Source organism: Euprymna scolopes, chromosome 28, assembly GCF_053919585.1.
Source record: "Euprymna scolopes isolate OS-2025 chromosome 28, ASM5391958v1, whole genome shotgun sequence".
Lineage (NCBI taxonomy): Eukaryota > Metazoa > Mollusca > Cephalopoda > Sepiida > Sepiolidae > Euprymna > Euprymna scolopes.
Window position 1 is genome coordinate 72,690,828 of NC_136509.1, and position 21,492 is coordinate 72,712,319.

Sequence of the window (21,492 nt, forward strand, 5' to 3'; positions counted from 1 at the left end):
TTGGTGCGTCTTTAATTAAATAATCAGCCAAGACAATATAACAAAGTTATTAGTTTCCTAAGGAGTGGGGCGATAATGTGGGTTACAATAATGATAAAGTATTGTCCTAATGAGTAACATATCCAAGAATCATGAAAAATTGATGACATGTTAGTTAATTGATCATTGTGTTTGTAATGAAATAATCGGTCTAGACAATATATCAAAGTTATTATTTTTATTCTTTGTTTCTCACTTTTTTTTACACATTATTGTTGCACAACAATAATGCAAAGGCCATGCAGAAAAGTTGGAAACAGAAACAAAGAATAAGAATGACACAATCTATGTATCTCTCTCTCTCTCTATCTTAATTCAATATTTTTAATAACTCTAATTGCGTTAGTAGATGAATTTAATTTACTCTTTTTTTTTTTTTACAATAAACGTCATGTTAAAGGTCAGTCTCACTTCCATGATAGAAGTATCTGTAGGCAGTGCAACAGGAGTTATGAGTCTCTCAGAGATCGACCATTAGCATCGTGCGACTATCATACGCACTGGACAATATCTGATAAACTCTAAAAATCCAAACCTCAAAATGGTGCAGCAATGTCAGGAAACAAGAACCGAAACAACCTCCATTGCGAAACTGGCCAAACATTTTGGACAAGACTATCTAACAAATGAGCAGAATTAGAAAACAATAATTTTCCCCACTCTTTATCTATGCCTAAATCAAAACGTAGATTACATGAACAAAGCTTCTTTCTTAGAACTGCACACCTGTGGAACTCTCTTCCGGTTGCCTGTTTCTCACCTGACTACAACTTGGATGTCTTCAAGTCCAACATAAACAAATTCCTGATAAACCGCCCCCTTAAGTAAGACACTTTATCAAATCTCCATTACTAACGATTACTACGATATTATCCCATTGATTACTGTACACGCAATAACACTTATCCCCGAGTGGCTTCTGGGCTTTGATAAGTGGTGACTATCATGTAAAAAAAATAAAAAATAAAAAAAAAAGTCTGCTATAAAAATATTTGCAAAAATACACCAAGAATTTCAATTGCAAAAAAAAAACTGGAAGAGTGGATCACATAATAGTGTGCCAAGTAATTTCTGGATGAATTCACCGAAAACTATATAGTTTAAAGAAGGTTTTATAGACTAGCTAAAAAGAGGATCACTGCACTATGATTAGGAGAGGATTATAATGGCTGCCAAAGATCAAGGCTGGATGCCCAATGCTTTTAAGAAAATGAGTGGTCTAAGCAATGAAAACAGGTTTTGCCACACAGAAGTAGAATGTGAGCCACCTCGCATCCAACTGTAAAGTGCTGCTGGGGGACGGTTATATACGATGCGACACAATGGACTGCATAAATATCTCCACTAGATGATCTGTAAAAAGTTGAATATCGTATGTAATAGCAAGTCCTGGGAACATATACCAGAAAGAATAGTTGGAAATCAGTCATACACCATCCAATATGAGTATGCAATCCCTACAGCTACGGACGTAAAAAAAATGGAGTCATAAAACATGACATAGTGATATATGACAAGGAGAAAGAGGCAACCTTAGTAGAAGTTAGTGTCCCCCAATGATACTGTGTTAAAGAATAAAGATAACAAAATACGACGATCTGATGTATGAAGGCTGAAATCTTGGGAAGATTTCTAGATTCATCAAAAAGAATTTCAAAAAATACCTGGCAAATATACCTGTATAAAATCAACCAGATAACGAAAGCTCTATAGACTGTGGATTATAATGGTTGCCTAAGAGCAAGACTTGATGACCAATGTTTCTTAGAAGATAAATGGTCTCAGGAATGACAACTAATGCATATTCTGTCACACAGAAGTAAAGAATGTGAACCAAATGACATCCAGTCGGAAGGTTTTTCTGGGGAACAGCTACTATATGACGCAATACAATGGAGTGTATAAATAAAGTTTATCTTCAAGTCCAACGTAAACAAGTTCTTGATGAACCGTCCCCCTAAGTAATCAAATTTCAACTACTTATGTTTACTACTATAATCCTATTGACTAATGTATACCCATTAACTTTTATCCTGGAGTGGCTTCCGGACCTTGATAAGTGGTGATTCCTGTGTAAAAAAAAAAAAAATCAACATCTCTATTCACTGCGCCTCAGCCCCAAAGGGATAGAGACGCTGAATCTCTATGGTTCCAGGTGAGCATTGTCTGAAGACAGTGGTTTCAATCCTACCTAAAGCCGGCCAGAGGCTTAATTGGCCAAAAATGTGGCAAAACAACAACAACTATGGAAAGCAGTAATTGCTGAGAATGCAGTTAGGAGATTCGGAGTTCCTATCCCGTCGTGGTAACCACCTGACGAAGACCAGAGGAATAGTTTGTTGAAACATCGTGAAATAACAAAAAAAAAAAAAGATCAGGTTTGGGAGTTTATTTTTATAGAATTTATTAAAGTTTTTATTTATAATTTGGTTGTTTGTTTTATGGCATATCAACCCTTTTTGAGTTATTTAACACCATTTCCGGTCATTTTTGGTAAAAGATTTTTTATGCTTTAAGTTCTTTATGTCTTCAAATATTTATATATCGTGTTTGGTTTGTTTTATTTTTATGGCATATCAACCCTTTAATGTTGAATTTGGTTATTTTGATAACACTTTTTATGCTTAAAGCTTTTTACATTTTCAAATATTGATTAAAAATGTTTGGGTGAGATCTTTTTGTAGAAGAAAACTGTTTTTTGTTTTTGGCTTTGCAGAATATGATTGAGTTTTGCAAAGGGAAATAACATCAATGTTTTAGTACATTTAAGTCAGGAAGCCAATAAGGAGGGCAATGATCTGATAGTTTCATTTATGGAACCACTCCAAATTAAGATATGTGTTTGCATCTAACCATATAAAATTGAACAAATAATATTTAACAAGTCACGAGGAACTTACAAATATTTATCTTTCGATATTTTACTTACATTTAATAAGAGAAGAAATATTTTGGTGCTCTTTCTCACAAAAATAATCTTCTTGCACATATTCACGCAAATGTTCCATCCAATAACGACCGCGACATCTTGCTTCCATCGAAAGGGGAACCAAGTGGTCACCAGGTCCGGCAGAACAGGTTTTATCTTGAAATGTTGTACTTTGGTTGTATTTTTGGAAGAAAATATCGCTCAGGGAGTTCAGCTGAAAGAGGAGAAAAAATTTAGGCCAGAGTTTTTGTGACAAGATGTGATATTCAATTAGCCAATGATTTTAGGGGTCTGCACCCATAATATGTTTTCACAATGGGGTACAACTTTCTGTGCAAGCATTTACATAACTTTAGATCTGGAATTAGAGGATGCTTTCACCGCCAAGAGTTTCTCTAAGATATCACTAGAATACCCGTCCCAGGATAGGTAAAAATCAATTATTCAAACAGAAGAGTTCTGCATCACTTATACAGAGTGACTGAAAAAGTAACTCCTTAATTTATTTTTGAAATATAATTTATGCAATTAATGAATATGAGAAGAAAATATAATGCATTAAAATTTAATCATTCGCCACCAGCTTTTCAAGTCGGTCAGGAATCGCATCGACTGATTTCACATTCCTTTATGTTTCATTTTCACATTCACGAACAACAAAAGCAAAGTGTGTATGAACTCCATCTATATATAGAAAAGCGAAAATGTATGTTCGCTTTTTATGTATATCCAAGAAAAGCTTTTTTTAGAGAAGCGGTCGGTCGCCTAACAACTTCTTAAAACTTTTTATATCAAATATAAATCGTAATATCTCAGAGTTAAAACAACGAAACTCGCCTATCTATTTAATTTGCTCGATTTCGGGAAGATAAATATTCAACATTTGTCTCTCGCCGCATTTGGGTTAGTCTTTTTCCTATAACATCTTGGGAAAATAAAAATTAAAAAAAGCGTTCTGCAGTAAATGAAATACTATCCCGCAGTCAAACTTGACCTCATTAACTCATTAAAACGGGCACCTGCCAAATCCAAGTAATTAAATAAATTCAAATGTGTTTCTGTTAGCATCTCGCGGTGGGGCAATGGTTAACCTCGCACATTTTTTTTTTTCACACTTTAATTTACAACTTTGCCTCAAGGGTTTGGGTTCGATTGTCATACTTACCTACCAAAACATTTTTTTTAACCCCCCCGGAGTCTCCACACACACCTCCAAACACCCGGGCATCGCCGGGTACCCCTCGCTAGTCTTTCATAAAAATCAAATCTTCAATATCATCCCAAGCACTAATAATTGACCAAATTTCATCTCTCAACATAGTGAGGTACCTCCACACTTTACTATTGTTGTTTGTGAATGGTTGAATACTCAATTCCCTGAAAGATGGACAGACCATCACGGTTCGCATGAATGGCCAGCCAGAAGTCCTGACTTAATGCCCTGTGACATTTTTCATCTTGGTGTTACGGTTTTTCCTTAGTCTAGGGGTATCGGAACACCGCAAGCATATCAATAAAAAAATAAAAGAGTACAAAAAAGATAATTTGAAAAGAAAAACACATTTTTATTAACCAAGACAAAGAAAAACAAAATAAAAAATAAAGAAAATGAATTTCAATAAGCCGTTTATAATCTATAGTGTAAGAGAGATAACTCTGTTTTCTGGTTATTTCCCTTTTTATAGTGGAAAGGGTTTTTAAGCAATGTTGGTTTTTGTATCTTTTAGACATACATGCTTTTGGTCAAATATAATTCAGAAAAATCTATATGTATTTACCAGTTTATTGAGGAAAGAGATTTCTTCTCTGTATTTTGTTTGGTTCATTGGTTATTTTAACGACTCGAGTTTTCTTATGTTTTTCTTTCGGTCAGAGTTATAATAGATTGGTCGCCTCTCATTTGCGTCCCAACGTCGTGTTATAACTGAGTTAAAAATAACGATCATTCACTATTTATAGTTATCGCTAGAGACAGTTCCAGAAAGAACAAAAAAAGAATACTTTTTGTTCTATCTTTTGAAAGTCTCTAGAGACGCTAAAAAAAAAGAAAAGTTTTTCATTCAAATTTTTAAGTAATATTTTTATATTATTTTATATAATCTTTTATTGTTATTTCCTTTTAATTAAGTAATTTATTATTATTATTATTATATAATATGTTAAGTATTTTTATTTTGTTATAATTAATAATAATATTAATAATTATTTTTATTATATTTTATTTTTATTATATGTTATTTGGATAATTAATATTATCTTTTGTGTAATAAATCTTAATTTCTTCATATCAAAAGAGGAAAATATATCATCCCATGATACTCGGGTTGGCTGAAAAAGTAAGTCTACTCAACCAAACCAAGAAATTTAGAAGAACTTGAAGGGTGAATACATGAAATTATAGCTACCATTCTGTAATGCTAAAAAATTAATTGTAATGTGGTCGATGGTAGTTGAATATTATAAATTTACCTTTTGGTTATTATATATTATTATATATCTTTGTTTCCTGGCTCAATCTTGCTAAATATTTTCTTCAACTTTATTTCCCCAGTAGTGAGAAAATAAAAAAAAGCCGTCAGTACGTGCTGGACTGTTAGGTTCCTGGCATGTTATGCAAAATGGTGTTTCTTTTTTTTTTTTTTTTTTTTTCCCAAGTAAATATTAATGGATGGCAGAAGTATGTACTATTTGAAGCTTAGTTATCATCTCTTAATTTTTTGACATATTTTTTATCACGTTTCCAATTCTGATGGTCGGTGTTACTTTCTATAATTTAGCTCCTACCAGTTGGATGCCCGGTGTTGCCTGATCATACAATACGCTTAAAAATGATATTTTAATCTATGCATATTGTGTATGTATTATTATAGAATCAATCCTCTATTGATTATTATATATTAAAAGAAATAATTTGCCCACTGGACTAATTTGCAAAAAAATTAAATAATAATGATAATGTCGTTCATCAAATTCCGTCTGTGTTTGTTTACAATAACATGTCAGCTGATATTTGGGCTTGACGATCTTAAATAATCTTTCTTCTCTTATAGATAAAAAAGAAGAATTTTTACATGGGAATATTTTACGTTACACTGGTCAAGGTTACAACCGTGTAATGCAAAATATTCCTCTATAAAAATTTTTTTTTTTTAAACTATGAGGGAAGAAAGACTATTTTTAAGACTTTTTCAATTTTCGATACTTATCGGATGAATTTCTGTACAAAACATATCTAAGAACATTGCCAGACATATAAATTAGATTAGTGTGAAATTTGCAAAAAGATAGGCTCAGCTGTTTTGGAACCTATGAGGAAGGAACTCACACACACACACACACACACACACCCACACAAAAAGTGACTTTCATATAATAGCAGAGATACCAGAGTTCTATTGTGTTTGGCACTATATAAGTTAAAACCAAAAATAAATAAATGCTCCCTATCTTGGGTTGAGCATACTAGGGAGTGAAATAACAAACTGCCACTAGCATATAATGCAATGCTCTTTGAATAAACAAATGGAGCTAAGGCGTTTGGAGAATATTTGATCATAGTAATTTCACATACCCATCTTAGCAGCAGTCAAATAACATAACGGTTAGAAATGCCAACTGTCACCTAGGTAGTGAAGTTTCAATCATGGCTTAAGGCAGTTGATAATCTAGCCACACTGAAGAGCTGTGATACAGCCCAACAGTCCGTCTGTGGATGACTACATATTTATTTTTGCTTTGAAATCCGCAAAAGTGATTTTTCCTGTTGTAGAGTTCATTGATTGTGACGACTCGTTTGCAGCTTCATCCGATTTTTAATGCTGATCTCTTCCATTTTGTACAGCCTCTTCATCACAGATGAGACGTTGCTAGTCTCTGTCTACTCGATTATTATTTCCATGAAAGGTGCTTGACTGAGCTAAAAATCTCCAATTCCATATAAGACATTCACAGCAAGCACTCTAGCTTCTATCCCACTAGAGAAAAACTTTGTTTCTCAGTGCACCTAGCATTGCGAACAGAGCTCCTTTCTAAAGGCTTCTCGTCTGTGGAACACACTGCCATAGGACTGCTTCCCTACAGATTACAACTTGATCATCTTCAAAACTAATGTAAACAGATTCCTGTCTAGAACAATTACTTATCCACACAAATAACATGCGATGCTAGAGTTGCATACATATTTTTTTTTTGGGGGGGGGGTCTTGGGGGGGTCTTGGGGGGGGAGGGGGTCTCTTTGAAACAAAGGAAAGTAATTCTGTATTGAATAAACACACAGATTTAGTTCCTTTTTAAAAAGAACAAAATGAGCAGATATAAAAAAAAAAATCTGATCAAATGTAACATAGTTGTTAATATGTAGAGACCCAACACATTGTAGACTCTGTCGCAAGGAACATAAGAAAGGAAGAGGAAAGAAATTCAACTCACTGTTTCAGGTTTTAACAAAAGACCTTTATTCCTCCTTCTCTGGCTACGCATGACTTCTTGTCTTGGCTGTGACGTCACCCACATCTCTAACATCAACATTGGTCTTTTTATAACCCTTTTCTTTTTTCCCTTGCCATGACGGCTTGATCACTTGCATATAGCTGCCATATGCACATCCGTTCTTTGTTACACAAATAGATTATTTTCTGGTAGAAATTAATTCAAGTTACATTTCAACAACATGGACCAGCAGTCAACAAAATAAAATGGCTATTCAGAAAGAAATATTAATTTTATAGGACAAAAGGCAGAAAATTCCACTGAGTTTATTTTATATTTTAGAAAATGTTTTCCTGGAGTTTTTGTTAAGAGAGATTAATTGTTAATAAAAGACTATGTTTTAAATCTATCAAAATAATATATTTCTTAAATTTTATTAGTTATTTACTTTGTGTGACTTTTTTTTTGTTTTTTCTTTAACATATTTTTTTTCAATTTTACAGTTAAAATTACTTTCATATTTCAATTATTCAGACTACTATTCTAATCTCTTGCTCAGACTTCTGACACAGGTGGATCATTTTGTTTAATTTATTTGACAAAAAGATTCTCAAGATCATAAAGATGCACCCAAAGAGGTTCAGAGATTAAAATTAGGTATCAACCTAGAAAAATAGTTATTTCCTTTGGATCAAGGAAAGCAGAGTTATCACCCTTCACACAGACTTTTAATCATTACACATTCAGCAGCTCTTACTTTACCATTTAATCTGTAAGTTTATTATATAAATGTGCTAAAGGTTATATTTAGTTTGTTAATCATTTTTGAGTGATTATAAAGCCAATAACACGTATCATCAGATGTAACAATTACATTGACAGAAATGTGAAAACTATCAGGTAGTCCAAATACTCCAAAAATAAACACATTTTAAATTTAGAAAGTTTCTTTAGCAGTTTCTAAAACTTTGAAAATATATGCTGAAAGAAAAAAAATTGCACAAATGGATAATAATACAATACAATAATACAAATTATCAATCCTCACCTGCAAAAATTTTGTAACATAATTGTTTATTTTTTTTTTTTTGTTCAAAGATAAAAAAAAAATATTTTAACAAAGACACACCTGGAAAACCAGCATCCCTTCTGGATTCAGCGACTGTCCAGCGATACCAATACAAGGTGTGGTCAGTCTTTTCTTGATTAATTCATTTTCTACTTTGTAGTGCATATTGTCCATGTAAAAGAAATCTCTACAACAAACAATGCATAAAAATAAATACTACTTAACTGTCACAGTTAAAAAGAAACTCTCTCTCTCTCTCTCTCTCTCTTTGCTTTCAGTGACATTCAAAAATTTTCATTTAATATTTTTGTAGTTAAAACAATCAAGTGTTAACTGTTCTATACTACTGCCAAAAACTTGTTACTCCAAAACTTGATGCTCTGCTGTCAAAAACTCTCAACTCCAAAACATGACACACTGCTAACAAAACTCACTACTCGAACATCCAAATCCAAAAAAATCAACCCAATCTCTGAAAAAAAAATCAACCTTTTTTATTCAAAACCGGAAGCATCTCATCTTGCAAGCATGTAAAGAAAAAAGATGGCCGTTTTATTTTATTTTTTCTCCATTCTTTTTGACTGCACAGGACTCTACAGGCTGCACAAAAACAGGTTTGTACCAATTTTTAAGACATTTAATCACAGAAAAGTAACGTTAGTAGCATTTCAGATTATAATTTTTCAATTTTAAATTATGTGAAATAAGCTTTATAGAATTCATTTGATGATGTTTCAATTAAGATATAACCAATTGTAATACTTGTATTTTTTTGCAGCTTTATCAGATCTTTAATTCAACATCGACCAACAAAGATTGGAGGTCGTATGAGCTCTTCCATTTTTTACAGCCTCATCCTCATAGCCAGAAGGTAAATAACTAAAAACATGAATCATGCTAACATGTAGAAGTTTAAATAGACATGTCGCTTATCTCCTGGGACATAGCCCTGTTCCCAAACAGTAACCGGTTACGTACAAATAGCAATAGGCTTTGTTTGGGATGATAAGAGTAAAATATCATCTCAAACAAGGCCTATTGCTACTTGTACGTAACTGGTTACTGTTTGGGAACAGAGGTTATGTCCCAGGAGATGAGCGACATGTCTATTTAAACTTCTACATGTTAGCACAGTCAGGAAAACATGAAGCAGAGAAGGAATTAAAAAATCTAACAGTCTAAAAGAAGATATTAGAATAGAGGACTTTTTATCATCTAGGGATCTCTACAGTGAAGGGGTAGAATTTTGCAGCTAGATGAATTTGTTGCTATTTACATTGAGGGGGAACAAGTGCTATAAGTTCACCAGAGCACATTCCATTAAAGTACTTGTAAAATAGGCATAGGGATGCTACACTGCAGTGATGGGACAGTGGTTGGAGTTTGGTTGATAGTGCGGGGCCTACTATATTTGAGATTCTGTTTTTGGACCCTGTCTAAGAGTGACAGACTAGTGGTAGATGCAGTAGACAAGATGCGGCAATAATACTCTATGCATGGGTGAATGGCGGCTTTGTATAGATACAGGATACTCTTAGCTATGACTAGCAGGGAGACCCGACATTGTCCGGGATTGAATGAGGATCAACAAATGTTCCACACTCCCATACTTTTATTATCAGTGAAATCATCCATTTTTTTTAATCAAATCGATTGATTTGTCTGTTTTAGTTAGCCCTTCCCCCCTACAGTGCTACTGGGAGGAAGCTTAACATGCCTCCCTGCAGTGACTTAGTCCATAATACATTGTAGTCTACATTGCACTTTAGAGAATCTTCTGCTAATTTTATAAAATCATCAAATACATAATGGCTTGATTTAAAGATAAATATGCAAAAGTAAAGTTTCATGGCTTGATTGTGCCCTAAACAGAAACATCTATTTTGAACGCGTCCGTGTCTTATCTAAGAACCAACTATTGATTTTCTGACATTATTTTTACATAATCACTTGAATTAAAGTTAAACATGCAACAGTCAAGTATCATTGTTCAAATGAGCAAAATTTCCATTCACCTTCTAAAAAGAAAGCATTCATTTCGAATGCGCCCCCGTCTTATCAAAGAACCAACTGTTGATTTTATAAGGCTGGACCTTTCTGCTTGTGTGGTGATAAAACTTCTCAAATGCACTTGTGATGTTAGTGTTAACTTTGGTCAAAAATTGGATTTCCTTCTTTAATCAGATTTTTTGATTATCGATTTTCCATACTTATCAGATGCATTCTGAGACAAAACCTACATAAGAACACTCCCAAACACATCAACTACGTTTGTGTGAAATTTCATAAAAATCGGCCCTGCTGTTTCCGAAATCACACACACACACACACACAGACAAAGTTCTTTTTATGTAATAGTAAAGATACTATGGTTTTTATGCCCCCCCCTCCGCCCCTCGCCACTTCCAAAAAAAAAAATAGATGATCTATTGAATTCCACATACCAATGATACAACAAGTTATTTTTTTAACTTTCTGGGTGGCTAGACAGTAGTAAAGAAGGCGAGTTGGTAAGCTGAGAAAAAGATTACTATATTGTCCAACTGACTACTGTATATGTGTAACCCTTATCCTGGAGTGGTCCCTGGCCTTGATAAGTGGTTATGTCTATGTAAAAAAAAAAAAAAAGATGAAACTATCAAATTTCCGATTTTTTTTAATATTCTCTCTTTAAACCTTAAAATTTTTCTTTTTAATTTTTAAAAATATTTTCCTGAAGTCCTTTTTATTTTTTTTACAAGAATTTTTAACAAAAAAATCCATGCTAACCCATGGAGTCACTACTCCAACACCCAAATCAAAAATCAACCCAGTTTCTGAAAAATCAAGCTTTTTTATTTTAAACTGAAGCATCTCATTTGCATCTCATCTCACAAACATAAAGATTAACCATTTTATTTCATTTTTTCTTCATTCTTTTTGACTGCACAGGATCCTACAGACTGCACAAAAACAGGTTTGTACCAATTTTTAAGGCATTTAATCACAGGAAAGTAACGTTGGTAGCATTTCAGACCACAATTCTTCAATTTTAATTACATATGCCCTCCACCTTCAGCCAAAACCACCAACAATGAAAAAAACAAAACAAAAACAGATGATTTATTAAATTCTACATACCAATGACACCACAACAATTATTTTTTTTTTTAACTTTCTGGGTGGCTAGATAGCAGCAGTAAAGAAGGTGAGTTGGTAAGCTGAGAAAAAGATGAAACTATCAAATTTTCGATTTTTTTTAATATTCCCTCTTTAAACCATTAAATTTAAAAAAAATATTTTCCTTAAAATTTTAAAAAATATTTTCCTTAAGTCCTTGTTTATTTTTTAAAAGGATTTTTAACAAAAAAAATCTATGCTAACCTGTTAAAATAAAAACTAATTGCTTCTTATTCTTTTGTCCAGATTTATAAAAAAAAAATTTGAGAATTTATTTTTGGCAAATATCTTATGAGGTTTCTAGAATCAGAGGTTGTCCATTGTCACAGATTATTCGAATGACATGCCTAGAGAAGCAGCAGGAGCAGTTATTGTACCTTTGTCGTAATTTACATATAAATTTTCTCATTTGTAAAATAGTGAAATTCAAATTCTGCTAATGTATATCCAGAGAAAGGAATGGGCTGGGTAGATAAGATAAGAAGAAGGACGATAGAGAGAGGTAGAAGTTTTAATAGCAATATATTACTTTTGTCTCAAGCAACATCAAGTTACTCATGAATATGTAACAATAATTTTTTAAGTAGAAGAATAATAACAACATCTGAGCTTACATCTGATGATGATGATGTTGCCTATTAAAAAAAAAAAAAAGAAAAGAAAATTGTTTACATTAACTTACAAATTTTTAGAAATACGCCATGGTGAGCAGACAGCGATGGGTGGTTCATTTTCTGCGCTTCTATATTGGATAGCTATCAGTTCAGGAGGATACTGACTGCCAATCAGTAAGACATCATCTAATGTAGACTGAACCACTCCACGAACCAAAGACATATATTGCGGAACACTCGTCAACATGTGTTGCCACTGTAGAACCTAAGTAATAAAAAGAAGCAATACAACAAGAACCAATCAAACTGAATGTAAAATAATTAATTTGGCAATGGCCAACGACTCTTTATCTGAGAGTCCATCTTTCAAACTCCTTGGCCTAACGTTCACAGGAAACATGAGTTGGAACAATTACATTGAAGGCATTGCCAGGGCCGCTGCAAGAAAGGTGGGCTCTCTCTACCGTGCTAGAAAACTACTAACACCCGAAAGTATCCTGTACCTCTATAAGGCCACCATTCGCCCATGTATGGAGTATTGCTGCCACATCTGGGCTGGTGCATCTGCTACTAGTCTCTCGCTCCTTGACAAGATTCAAAAGAGAGTCGCAAACCTGATAGGCCCTGAACTGGCATCTAAACTTCAGCCTCTGTCCCATCGACGAAATGTTGCATCCCTCTGCCTTTTCTACAAGTATTTTAGTGGTGAATGCTCTGACGAACTGCAATCACTTGTGCCCCCACGACGTGAGCACCCTCAACAAACCCGACAGGCTGCTAAATCCCACCCCCACACTGTAGAGATCCCTAGATGTAAAAGATCTTTTTACTCCAATAGTTTCTTCCCCAGAACCGCTAGACTCTGGAATTCCATTCCAGGTCCCTGCTTCCCCAACAGTACTGACGTGCAGAAGTTCAAGTGTAACGTGAACCGACACCTTGCTGCCCAAATCCCTACATAGTACCCCAGTAGTTGTTGCCCCTGATAGTAGCCCCCTACACCAAAGTGGCAATTTGCCTTGTTTGGGGTGAAAATGTAATAAAAAAAAAAAAAAAAAAAGGAATCTAGATTGACCAAAGTTTATATGTATATCTACATATAATATATATATTAGTTGGCCCACCTGCCATTGCTTGCTCATAAAATATGCGTAAATATTATATTTTAATTTCTGCAGATTGTTTTTATTTATTATTAAAGAGCCAATTCGCTATTGATTATATATCCAATATATAGTCATGATTTCAAACGTTATAAACAAAAAATATGACTTGGTTACCATCTGCTAGCATGCAAATCAGAACATTTAGTGCTCCAGCATAAGTCGTTGTTTATCTTTCCAGCATTGCTACCGTCTGAACTACCAACAGATGGATATAAAAGATTAAAAAAATTTTGAGCTATGAATATGCTATGAATATGAAAAGCTGAAAATGGGCAATATTTAAAAGACATTATTTTTCATGGATAAAGATTGTTTGAATTTTTTGTTTTTAAATTTCTCAATGTCTTCGTCAGATTGTGTTAAAACTACAGAAATATTATCATTAAAAATAAAGAATCTATTAAAGTTCAAAACGCTTCAGTGACTATTTGGACATCCTGTGTGTATATATATATATATATATATATATATATATATATATATATATATAAGCTGAACGTCTGTGTGTGTGTCTGGCCACGAATAGGCTCCTATATGGTTGACTATTATAGAAAACTGATCACATATAATGATAGAAGATGTATCGACACACAGGAATGGGTATGTTTTATCTGGCAGAACGGTGGTTCATTAAAATTGTGGGGTTTGCGTTCGCACCTGGTCCACAAAGTATGGAAATAAAAAATTTAAAAATTAAAAAAAAAACGTTTACAAGTGTTTTTGATATAGATGTACATAATAATACTTTAATAAGTATGTTTTAACTTAAATAGGGATGGTATAATAAAATTGTGGGGTCTGCGTTTGCGCCTGGCCTCCATAGAATGGAAATAGGCACAAACTTTAATAAACACTTTTCATATCTATCTGCGTAAGTATACTTTGATAATTAGGTTTCAGTTTGAAGAAATATGGTATAATAAAATTATGGGGTGTTCATTCGCGCCTGACCTCCATAAAATGGAAATATGTCACAAAGTTTAACAAGGTTCTTTTAATATAGATCCACATAATATTGCGATAAGTGTTTCAATGTGAACAGGTATAGTATAATAAATTATGTGGTTTATCTATTTTATTTTTACTTTCATCATATTTTGCTTTGGTTTTGATACCCCCAAATTCAAAGCTATCTCTTTACAACCCTTCCTTTTCATAACCTATCATACTTTCATAAATGAGAGTCCATTTTCTGAAGGCCGTTTTTGAACCCAGTCAACGATGGGTACTTTTGCTAGTATATATATATATATATATATATATATATATATATATATATATATATATACACACACACATACATACAATATAAGTTTCATGTACAATATAAGTTATAAGTGCGACAAGGAAGAGCTAATGTTATCTAAACAAATAATTTAAATAAATTAAAATTAGAAAAGATAAATTGGCTGACAATTTTAAAAAATCATTAAACAATAAACTTTTTGATATGGGACTCACCGGATATGTTGGAAATCTTTCATCCAATAAAAATAAAGCATAATCTGTGGCCAGAAAATGTTGGAAACTGTTATTTGTAGAGTATTTAGACACTTGTAATCTTTCTTTGGTGTTCAAGTGTCGATTTGGAAGATTGAATAGATTTGTTGTTTTCTTTGCTGGCGTCTGAAATAAAAGAATTTAATAAACGGTAAATTAAGCTTGTGTTATTTAGATTATTTTATTATTTAGATTATTTTATTATTTAGATTATTTTATTATTTACATTATTGTATTATTTAGATTATTGTATTATTTAGATTATTTTATTATTAAGATTATTTTATTATTTAGATTATTTTATTATTTAGATTATTTTATTATTTAGATTATTGTATTATTAAGATTATTTTATTATTTAGATTATTTTATTATTTAGATTATTGTATTATTTAGATTATTGTATTATTTAGATTATTGTATTATTTAGATTATTTTATTATTTAGATTATTTTATTATTTACATTATTGTATTATTTAGATTATTGTATTATTTAGATTATTTTATTATTTAGATTATTTTATTATTTAGATTATTTTATTATTTAGATTATTGTATTATTAAGATTATTTTATTATTTAGATTATTGTATTATTTAGATTATAGTATTATTTAGATTATTGTATTATTTAGATTATTTTATTATTTACATTATTGTATTATTTAGATTATTTTATTATTTAGATTATTTTATTATTTAGATTATTGTATTATTAGGATTATTTTATTATTTAGATTATTGTATTATTTAGATTATTTTATTATTTAGATTATTTTATTATTTAGATTATTTTATTATTTACATTATTGTATTATTTAGATTATTGTATTATTTACATTTATGTATTATTTAGATTATTGTATTATTTAGATTATTGTATTATTTAGATTATTTTATTATTTAGATTATTGTATTATTTAGATTATTTTATTATTTAGATTATTGTATTATTTAGATTATTGTGTTATTTAGATTATTGTGTTATTTAGATTATTGTGTTATTTAGATTATTTTATTATTTAGATTATTGTATTATTTAGATTATTGTATTATTTAGATTATTGTATTATTTAGATTATTTTATTATTTAGATTATTGTATTATTTAGATTATTGTATTATTTAGATTATTGTATTATTTAGATTATTTTATTATTTAGATTATTTTATTATTTAGATTATTTTATTATTTAGATTGTTGTATTATTTAGATTATTGTATTATTCAGATTATTTTATTATTTAGATTATTGTATTATTTAGATTATTGTATTATTCAGATTATTGTATTATTTAGATTATTTTATTATTTAGATTATTATATTATTTAGATTATTTTATTATTAAGATTATTGTATTATTTAGATTATTTTATTATTTAGATTATTGTATTATTTAGATTATTTTATTATTTAGATTATTTTATTATTTAGATTATTGTATTATTTAGATTATTGTATTATTTAGATTCTTGTGTTATTTAGATTATTGTGTTATTTAGATTATTGTGTTATTTAGATTATTGTGTTATTTAGATTATTTTATTATTTAGATTATTGTATTATTTAGATTATTGTATTATTTAGATTATTGTTTTATTTAGATTATTGTATTATTTAGATTATTTTATTATTTAGATTATTGTATTATTTAGATTATTTTATTATTAAGATTATTTTATTATTTAGATTATTTTATTATTTAGATTATTGTATTATTTAGATTATTGTATTATTTAGATTATTTTATTATTTAGATTATTGTATTATTAAGATTATTTTATTATTTAGATTATTTTATTATTTAGATTATTGTATTATTTAGATTATTGTGTTATTTACATTATTGTATTATTTAGATTATTGTATTATTTAGATTATTGTATTATTTAGATTATTGTGTTATTTAGATCATTTTTTTTTAGATAATTGTATTATTTAGATAATTGTGTTATTTAGATTATTTTATTATTTAGATTATTGTATTATTTAGATTATTGTATTATTTAGATTATTTTATTATTTAGATTATTGTATTATTTAGATTATTTTATTATTTAGATTATTGTATTATTTAGATTATTTTATTATTTAGATTATTGTATTATTTAGATTATTGTATTATTTAGATTATTGTATTATTTAGATTATTGTGTTATTTAGATTATTGTATTATTTAGATTATTGTATTATTTAGATTATTGTGTTATTTAGATTACTGTATTATTTAGATTATTGTGTTATTTAGATTATTGTGTTATTTAGATTATTGTATTATTTAGATTATTGTATTATTTAGATTATTGTATTATTTAGATTATTGTATTATTTAGATTATTTTATTATTTAGATTATTTTATTATTTAGATTATTGTATTATTTAGATTATTGTATTATTTAGATTATTGTATTATTTAGATTATTGTATTAATTAGATTATTGTGTTATTTAGATTATTGTGTTATTTAGATTATTTTATTATTTAGATTATTTTATTATTTAGATTATTGTATTATTTAGATTATTGTATTATTTAGATTATTGTTTTATTTAGATTATTGTTTTATTTAGATTATTGTATTATTTAGATTATTTTATTATTTAGATTATTGTGTTATTTAGATTATTGTGTTATTTAGATTATTGTATTATTTAGATTATTGTATTATTTAGATTATCTTATTATTTAGATTATTTTATTATTTAGATTATTTTATTATTTAGATTATCGTATTATTTAGATCATTGTATTATTTAGATTATTGTATTATTTAACTTATTTTATTATTTAGATTATTGTATTATTTAGATTATTTTATTATTTAGATTATTTTATTATTTAGATTATTTTATTATTTAGATTATCGTATTATTTAGATTATAGTATTATTTAGATTATTGTATTATTTAGATCATTGTATTATTTAGATTATTGTATTATTTAGATTATTTTATTATTTAGATTATTGTATTATTTAGATTATTTTATTATTTAGATTATTCTACCTTTTCATCTTGGTTGTTGTTTTCACAACATTTCGTCTGATGTAATCTATAATCTTTTTAAGGTGCATCTTTTCAAACTTGGAAACCTATGTGGAATTTCAAATCAAACCATTTGTTGGTTTTTAATTTTACATAAAGCTCTCATTCTTACTCAATGCGTTATAACTTTTTTGGTCCATCGACTTAGTCAGATTTGGACCTTAGAATTCACCCTCGTCCGTTTGTCCCCAAAATGCTCAATAACTACTCATTACATTTTTCTGTAATTTTGCATGAAGTTACAACTACCTAAGGTGGGGAAATGTAACATTCTCAATTTTTTTTATAAAAATTCTGGTTGCATCACAAGAGGGCCACAAGGGGTCAAAACGGCCAAAAATAGCACTTTCCGGGACATAGAATCTTTTCCGACCATTAGATTTTGTTGAAAATTACCCAAAAGCAAAATCACATGGATATACATCTGGAAACATAATATACCCGCGGAAAATTCTGGGGTTTAAGCCCCAGGGTGTTTTAGGGATGAAAAACACACCTTTTGGGGCTAATTTTTATTTTTCTCCTAAAATTCAAGGCATCAGTCGGGAGGTTTGTTTAACCTGGGGATGGGGCATTCTACCAGATCCCAAACATTTACCTGTTATTATATATATTCCAACCAAGAGATCTTTTTAAGATTCTGACCATCTCTTTAAGAGCAATTGTTTGAATCTCTCTTGCACTTGGTTCACCGAATATATTTGCCAGGTAGTTTTCTAAATTCTTTTTCAGGAGTTCAGTTGCTCTTATAATTACTGGAATGATAGAGATCTATAGGTTTTGTTTGTGTGTATTACAACATAAAAAAGCATCAAATAGAAATCCATTCAACACAAAACAAACTATAAGCATTTGAGGTTTGAATAACTTTTATCATCAATAAAAGACTAGATTGAATGTTTGTGTGCTCAAAAAGGTTCATTTTATGTGCCACCAGCTTTTAAGATATTACAAAATTAGCCGTTAGAATAAATGGAGAAAGAGAAAAAGAATGTTCATAAAGTGTACTTATTCCTTTTTGTTAGTTTAGGAGCAGTTATTGGCCTTAACATCGAACACGGGCTGACTTCTCTCCTGACAGTACCTGTACGTTGTTCTCTTGCTACTTGTTTCCCTTTTTCCTCATTTACAAAAATGCTGGGCTTTTATCTATTTTTAGCCGGCTACCACAGACACGTTGGTTGTCTTTATTTATTTTTATTGGGCCTTGCAGCTTCCATTGGCTAATTAATTTTTTATTATTTTTTACTTTTTGACTGAATGGGTTTGTAGTGATGCATTTACACACTTTGTCTGTGACAGCTAACAGGTAAACATCTGGTTGGGAGTTTATGAATCCCCACGGATCTTCCTAAAATTCCAGTTTTCAGACCTTAGTAATTTCTTATCTTTTCCGCCTTACCTCTTTTTGACCCAGTATCATTGATGATATTTTAAAATGTGTCAAGTAAAGCTTAAAGTACAAAAAAAGCCTAACTGTTACTAGAGTTGGTTCAGATTGTCTGTAAACAAGATCATGCCTGGAAAGACAAACATTAGACAATTGTGCCTATTTTCTAATATCAAAAACGATTCATTTAATTATCTTATTTGGTTTTGTTTAAAGCTAAATTTTCAATTGCTTGAACTAATGATAAAATAAATATTTATTCATAGAGTTTGATAAACGGTAAATTAAGCTTGTATTATTTAGACTATTTTCCCTTTTCATCTTGGTTGTTATTTTCACATTTCCTCCGATATAATCTATAATCTTTTTAAGGTGCATTTTTTAAAACTTGGAAACTTATGTGGAATTTCAAACCAAACCATTTGTTTGTTTTTAATTTTACATAAAGCACTCATTCTTACTCGATGCGTTATAACTTTTTTGGTCGACCTTCTTAGTCAGATTTATTATAAAAATAAAATTATAAACTAAAATCTATAGATCACCCCCTCCCACAAGTGTTTTTTTTTGATTTAAGAAAATATGTGCACATTTTTACGATATTCGAGAAAATAACTTTATAGTTAAATATTTAGAGATTTATCAGTAGAAACTGATGTTGCTTCTTTTTCCTTCCTGTCCCATATATAACTATGTCAGATTTAATAGCTCTGTTTTCAAGGTCCGTAGCTGCAAGAACTGCATAGTTTTAGTGAGTAGTGCATGACTTATTTCCAACTGTTCTTTTTGATATATGTTCCCAGGACTTGCTGCTGCATCTTTTCAAACTTGGAAACCTATGTGGAATTTCAAACCAAACCGTTTGTTTTTAATCTATAAATATAAAAGCGAAAATGTATGTATGTATGTGTGTTCGCTTTTTCTGTGTGTCTACAAAAGGCTTCTTTCAGAGAAGCGGTCATTCGCTTCACAACATTTAAAAACATTTTATATCACATATAAATCGTAATATCTCAGAGTTAACAACGAAGCTCGCCTGTCTATTTAATTGGCTCGATTTCGGGAAGATAAATATTCAATATTTGTCGCTCGCCGCATGTGGGTTAGTCTTTTTCCTATAACATCTTGGGGGTGGAAAAAAAGAAGCGTTCAGCAACGTGTTTCCGTAAGCATGTTGCGGTGGGGCAATGGTTAACGTCGCACCGTTTTTTTTTTTTTTCATAACTTTGCCTCCACGGTTCGGGTTCGATCCTCATACTTACTTCTTTTTTTTTTTAACCCTCCAGACACACCTCCAAACACTCGGGCAATGCCGGGTACCCCTCGCTAGTTTTACATAAAGCCCTCATTCTTACTCAATGCGTTATAACTTTTTTGGTCCATCGACTTAGTCAGATTCGGACCTTAGAATTCACCCTCGTCTGTTCGTCCCCAAAATTCTCAATAACTACTCATTACATTTTTCCGTAATTTTGCATGAAGTTACAACTACCTAAGGTGGGGAAATTTTACAAATCGTCGAGATATTTATACACTTCATTGTGCCACATCATACTGTAGCCGCCCCCAGCAGAACCTTTCAGCTGGATGTCAGGTGGCTCACACTCTCTACTTCTGTGTGGCAGAACCTGTACAATAAGATATCTACATCAACTCAGTGCTATCCTATTTTTTACAACATTGTCACATAAGCAACTTGCTTTCATTTGAGGAGACTTGCAAATTGTTCATTTAACACCCCAAAGACCTACTACTGTTCATGAGTGATTATTATATCTCTAAAGGAAAAAAAAAAAATGATTAATAAAAAAAAAAACTCAAAGACATTCCGATACAAAACCTATCTAAGAACACTGCCAGATAAATAAAGTACTTTTGTGTGAAATTTCGAGTCTGTTATATGTTAGAGTACAGATAGAGATATTACTAGAGAATAGTAGAAATATTCCCTTGACGAGGACCTGTTTGGTTGAAAAGCTTGCTTTATGTTCTTTAAGGTAAGAAATATTTATTTTAATGAAAAAAAAGCACATATAGTTTTTAGCTTTCTTAAATTTCAAATTTTAATATTCACATTCGTAATGCTATTTTAAAATGTGCCAAGCAAAGCTTAATGCAATTAAGAAAAACATAAGCTATAGATGTTAATCAAGA

At 30.3% G+C, this 21,492-nt stretch overlaps 1 protein-coding gene across 3 annotated transcripts in view; it reads right to left on the minus strand.

Annotated features, from left to right (window-relative positions):
- The window catches only part of LOC145249692 (uncharacterized), a 78,029-nt gene that overhangs the window by 21,331 nt on the left and 35,206 nt on the right, over window positions 1-21,492 (minus strand). For all 3 annotated transcript variants that reach the window (XM_080111494.1, XM_080111495.1, XM_080111492.1), the window contains exons 10-13: window positions 14,866-15,030; window positions 12,307-12,503; window positions 8,526-8,652; window positions 2,969-3,182 (exon numbers count right to left, since the gene is read on the minus strand). In XM_080111494.1, coding sequence (XP_079967620.1) covers window positions 2,969-3,182; window positions 8,526-8,652; window positions 12,307-12,503; window positions 14,866-15,030 — 703 coding nt within the window. The remainder of the gene's footprint in view (window positions 1-2,968; window positions 3,183-8,525; window positions 8,653-12,306; window positions 12,504-14,865; window positions 15,031-21,492) is intronic.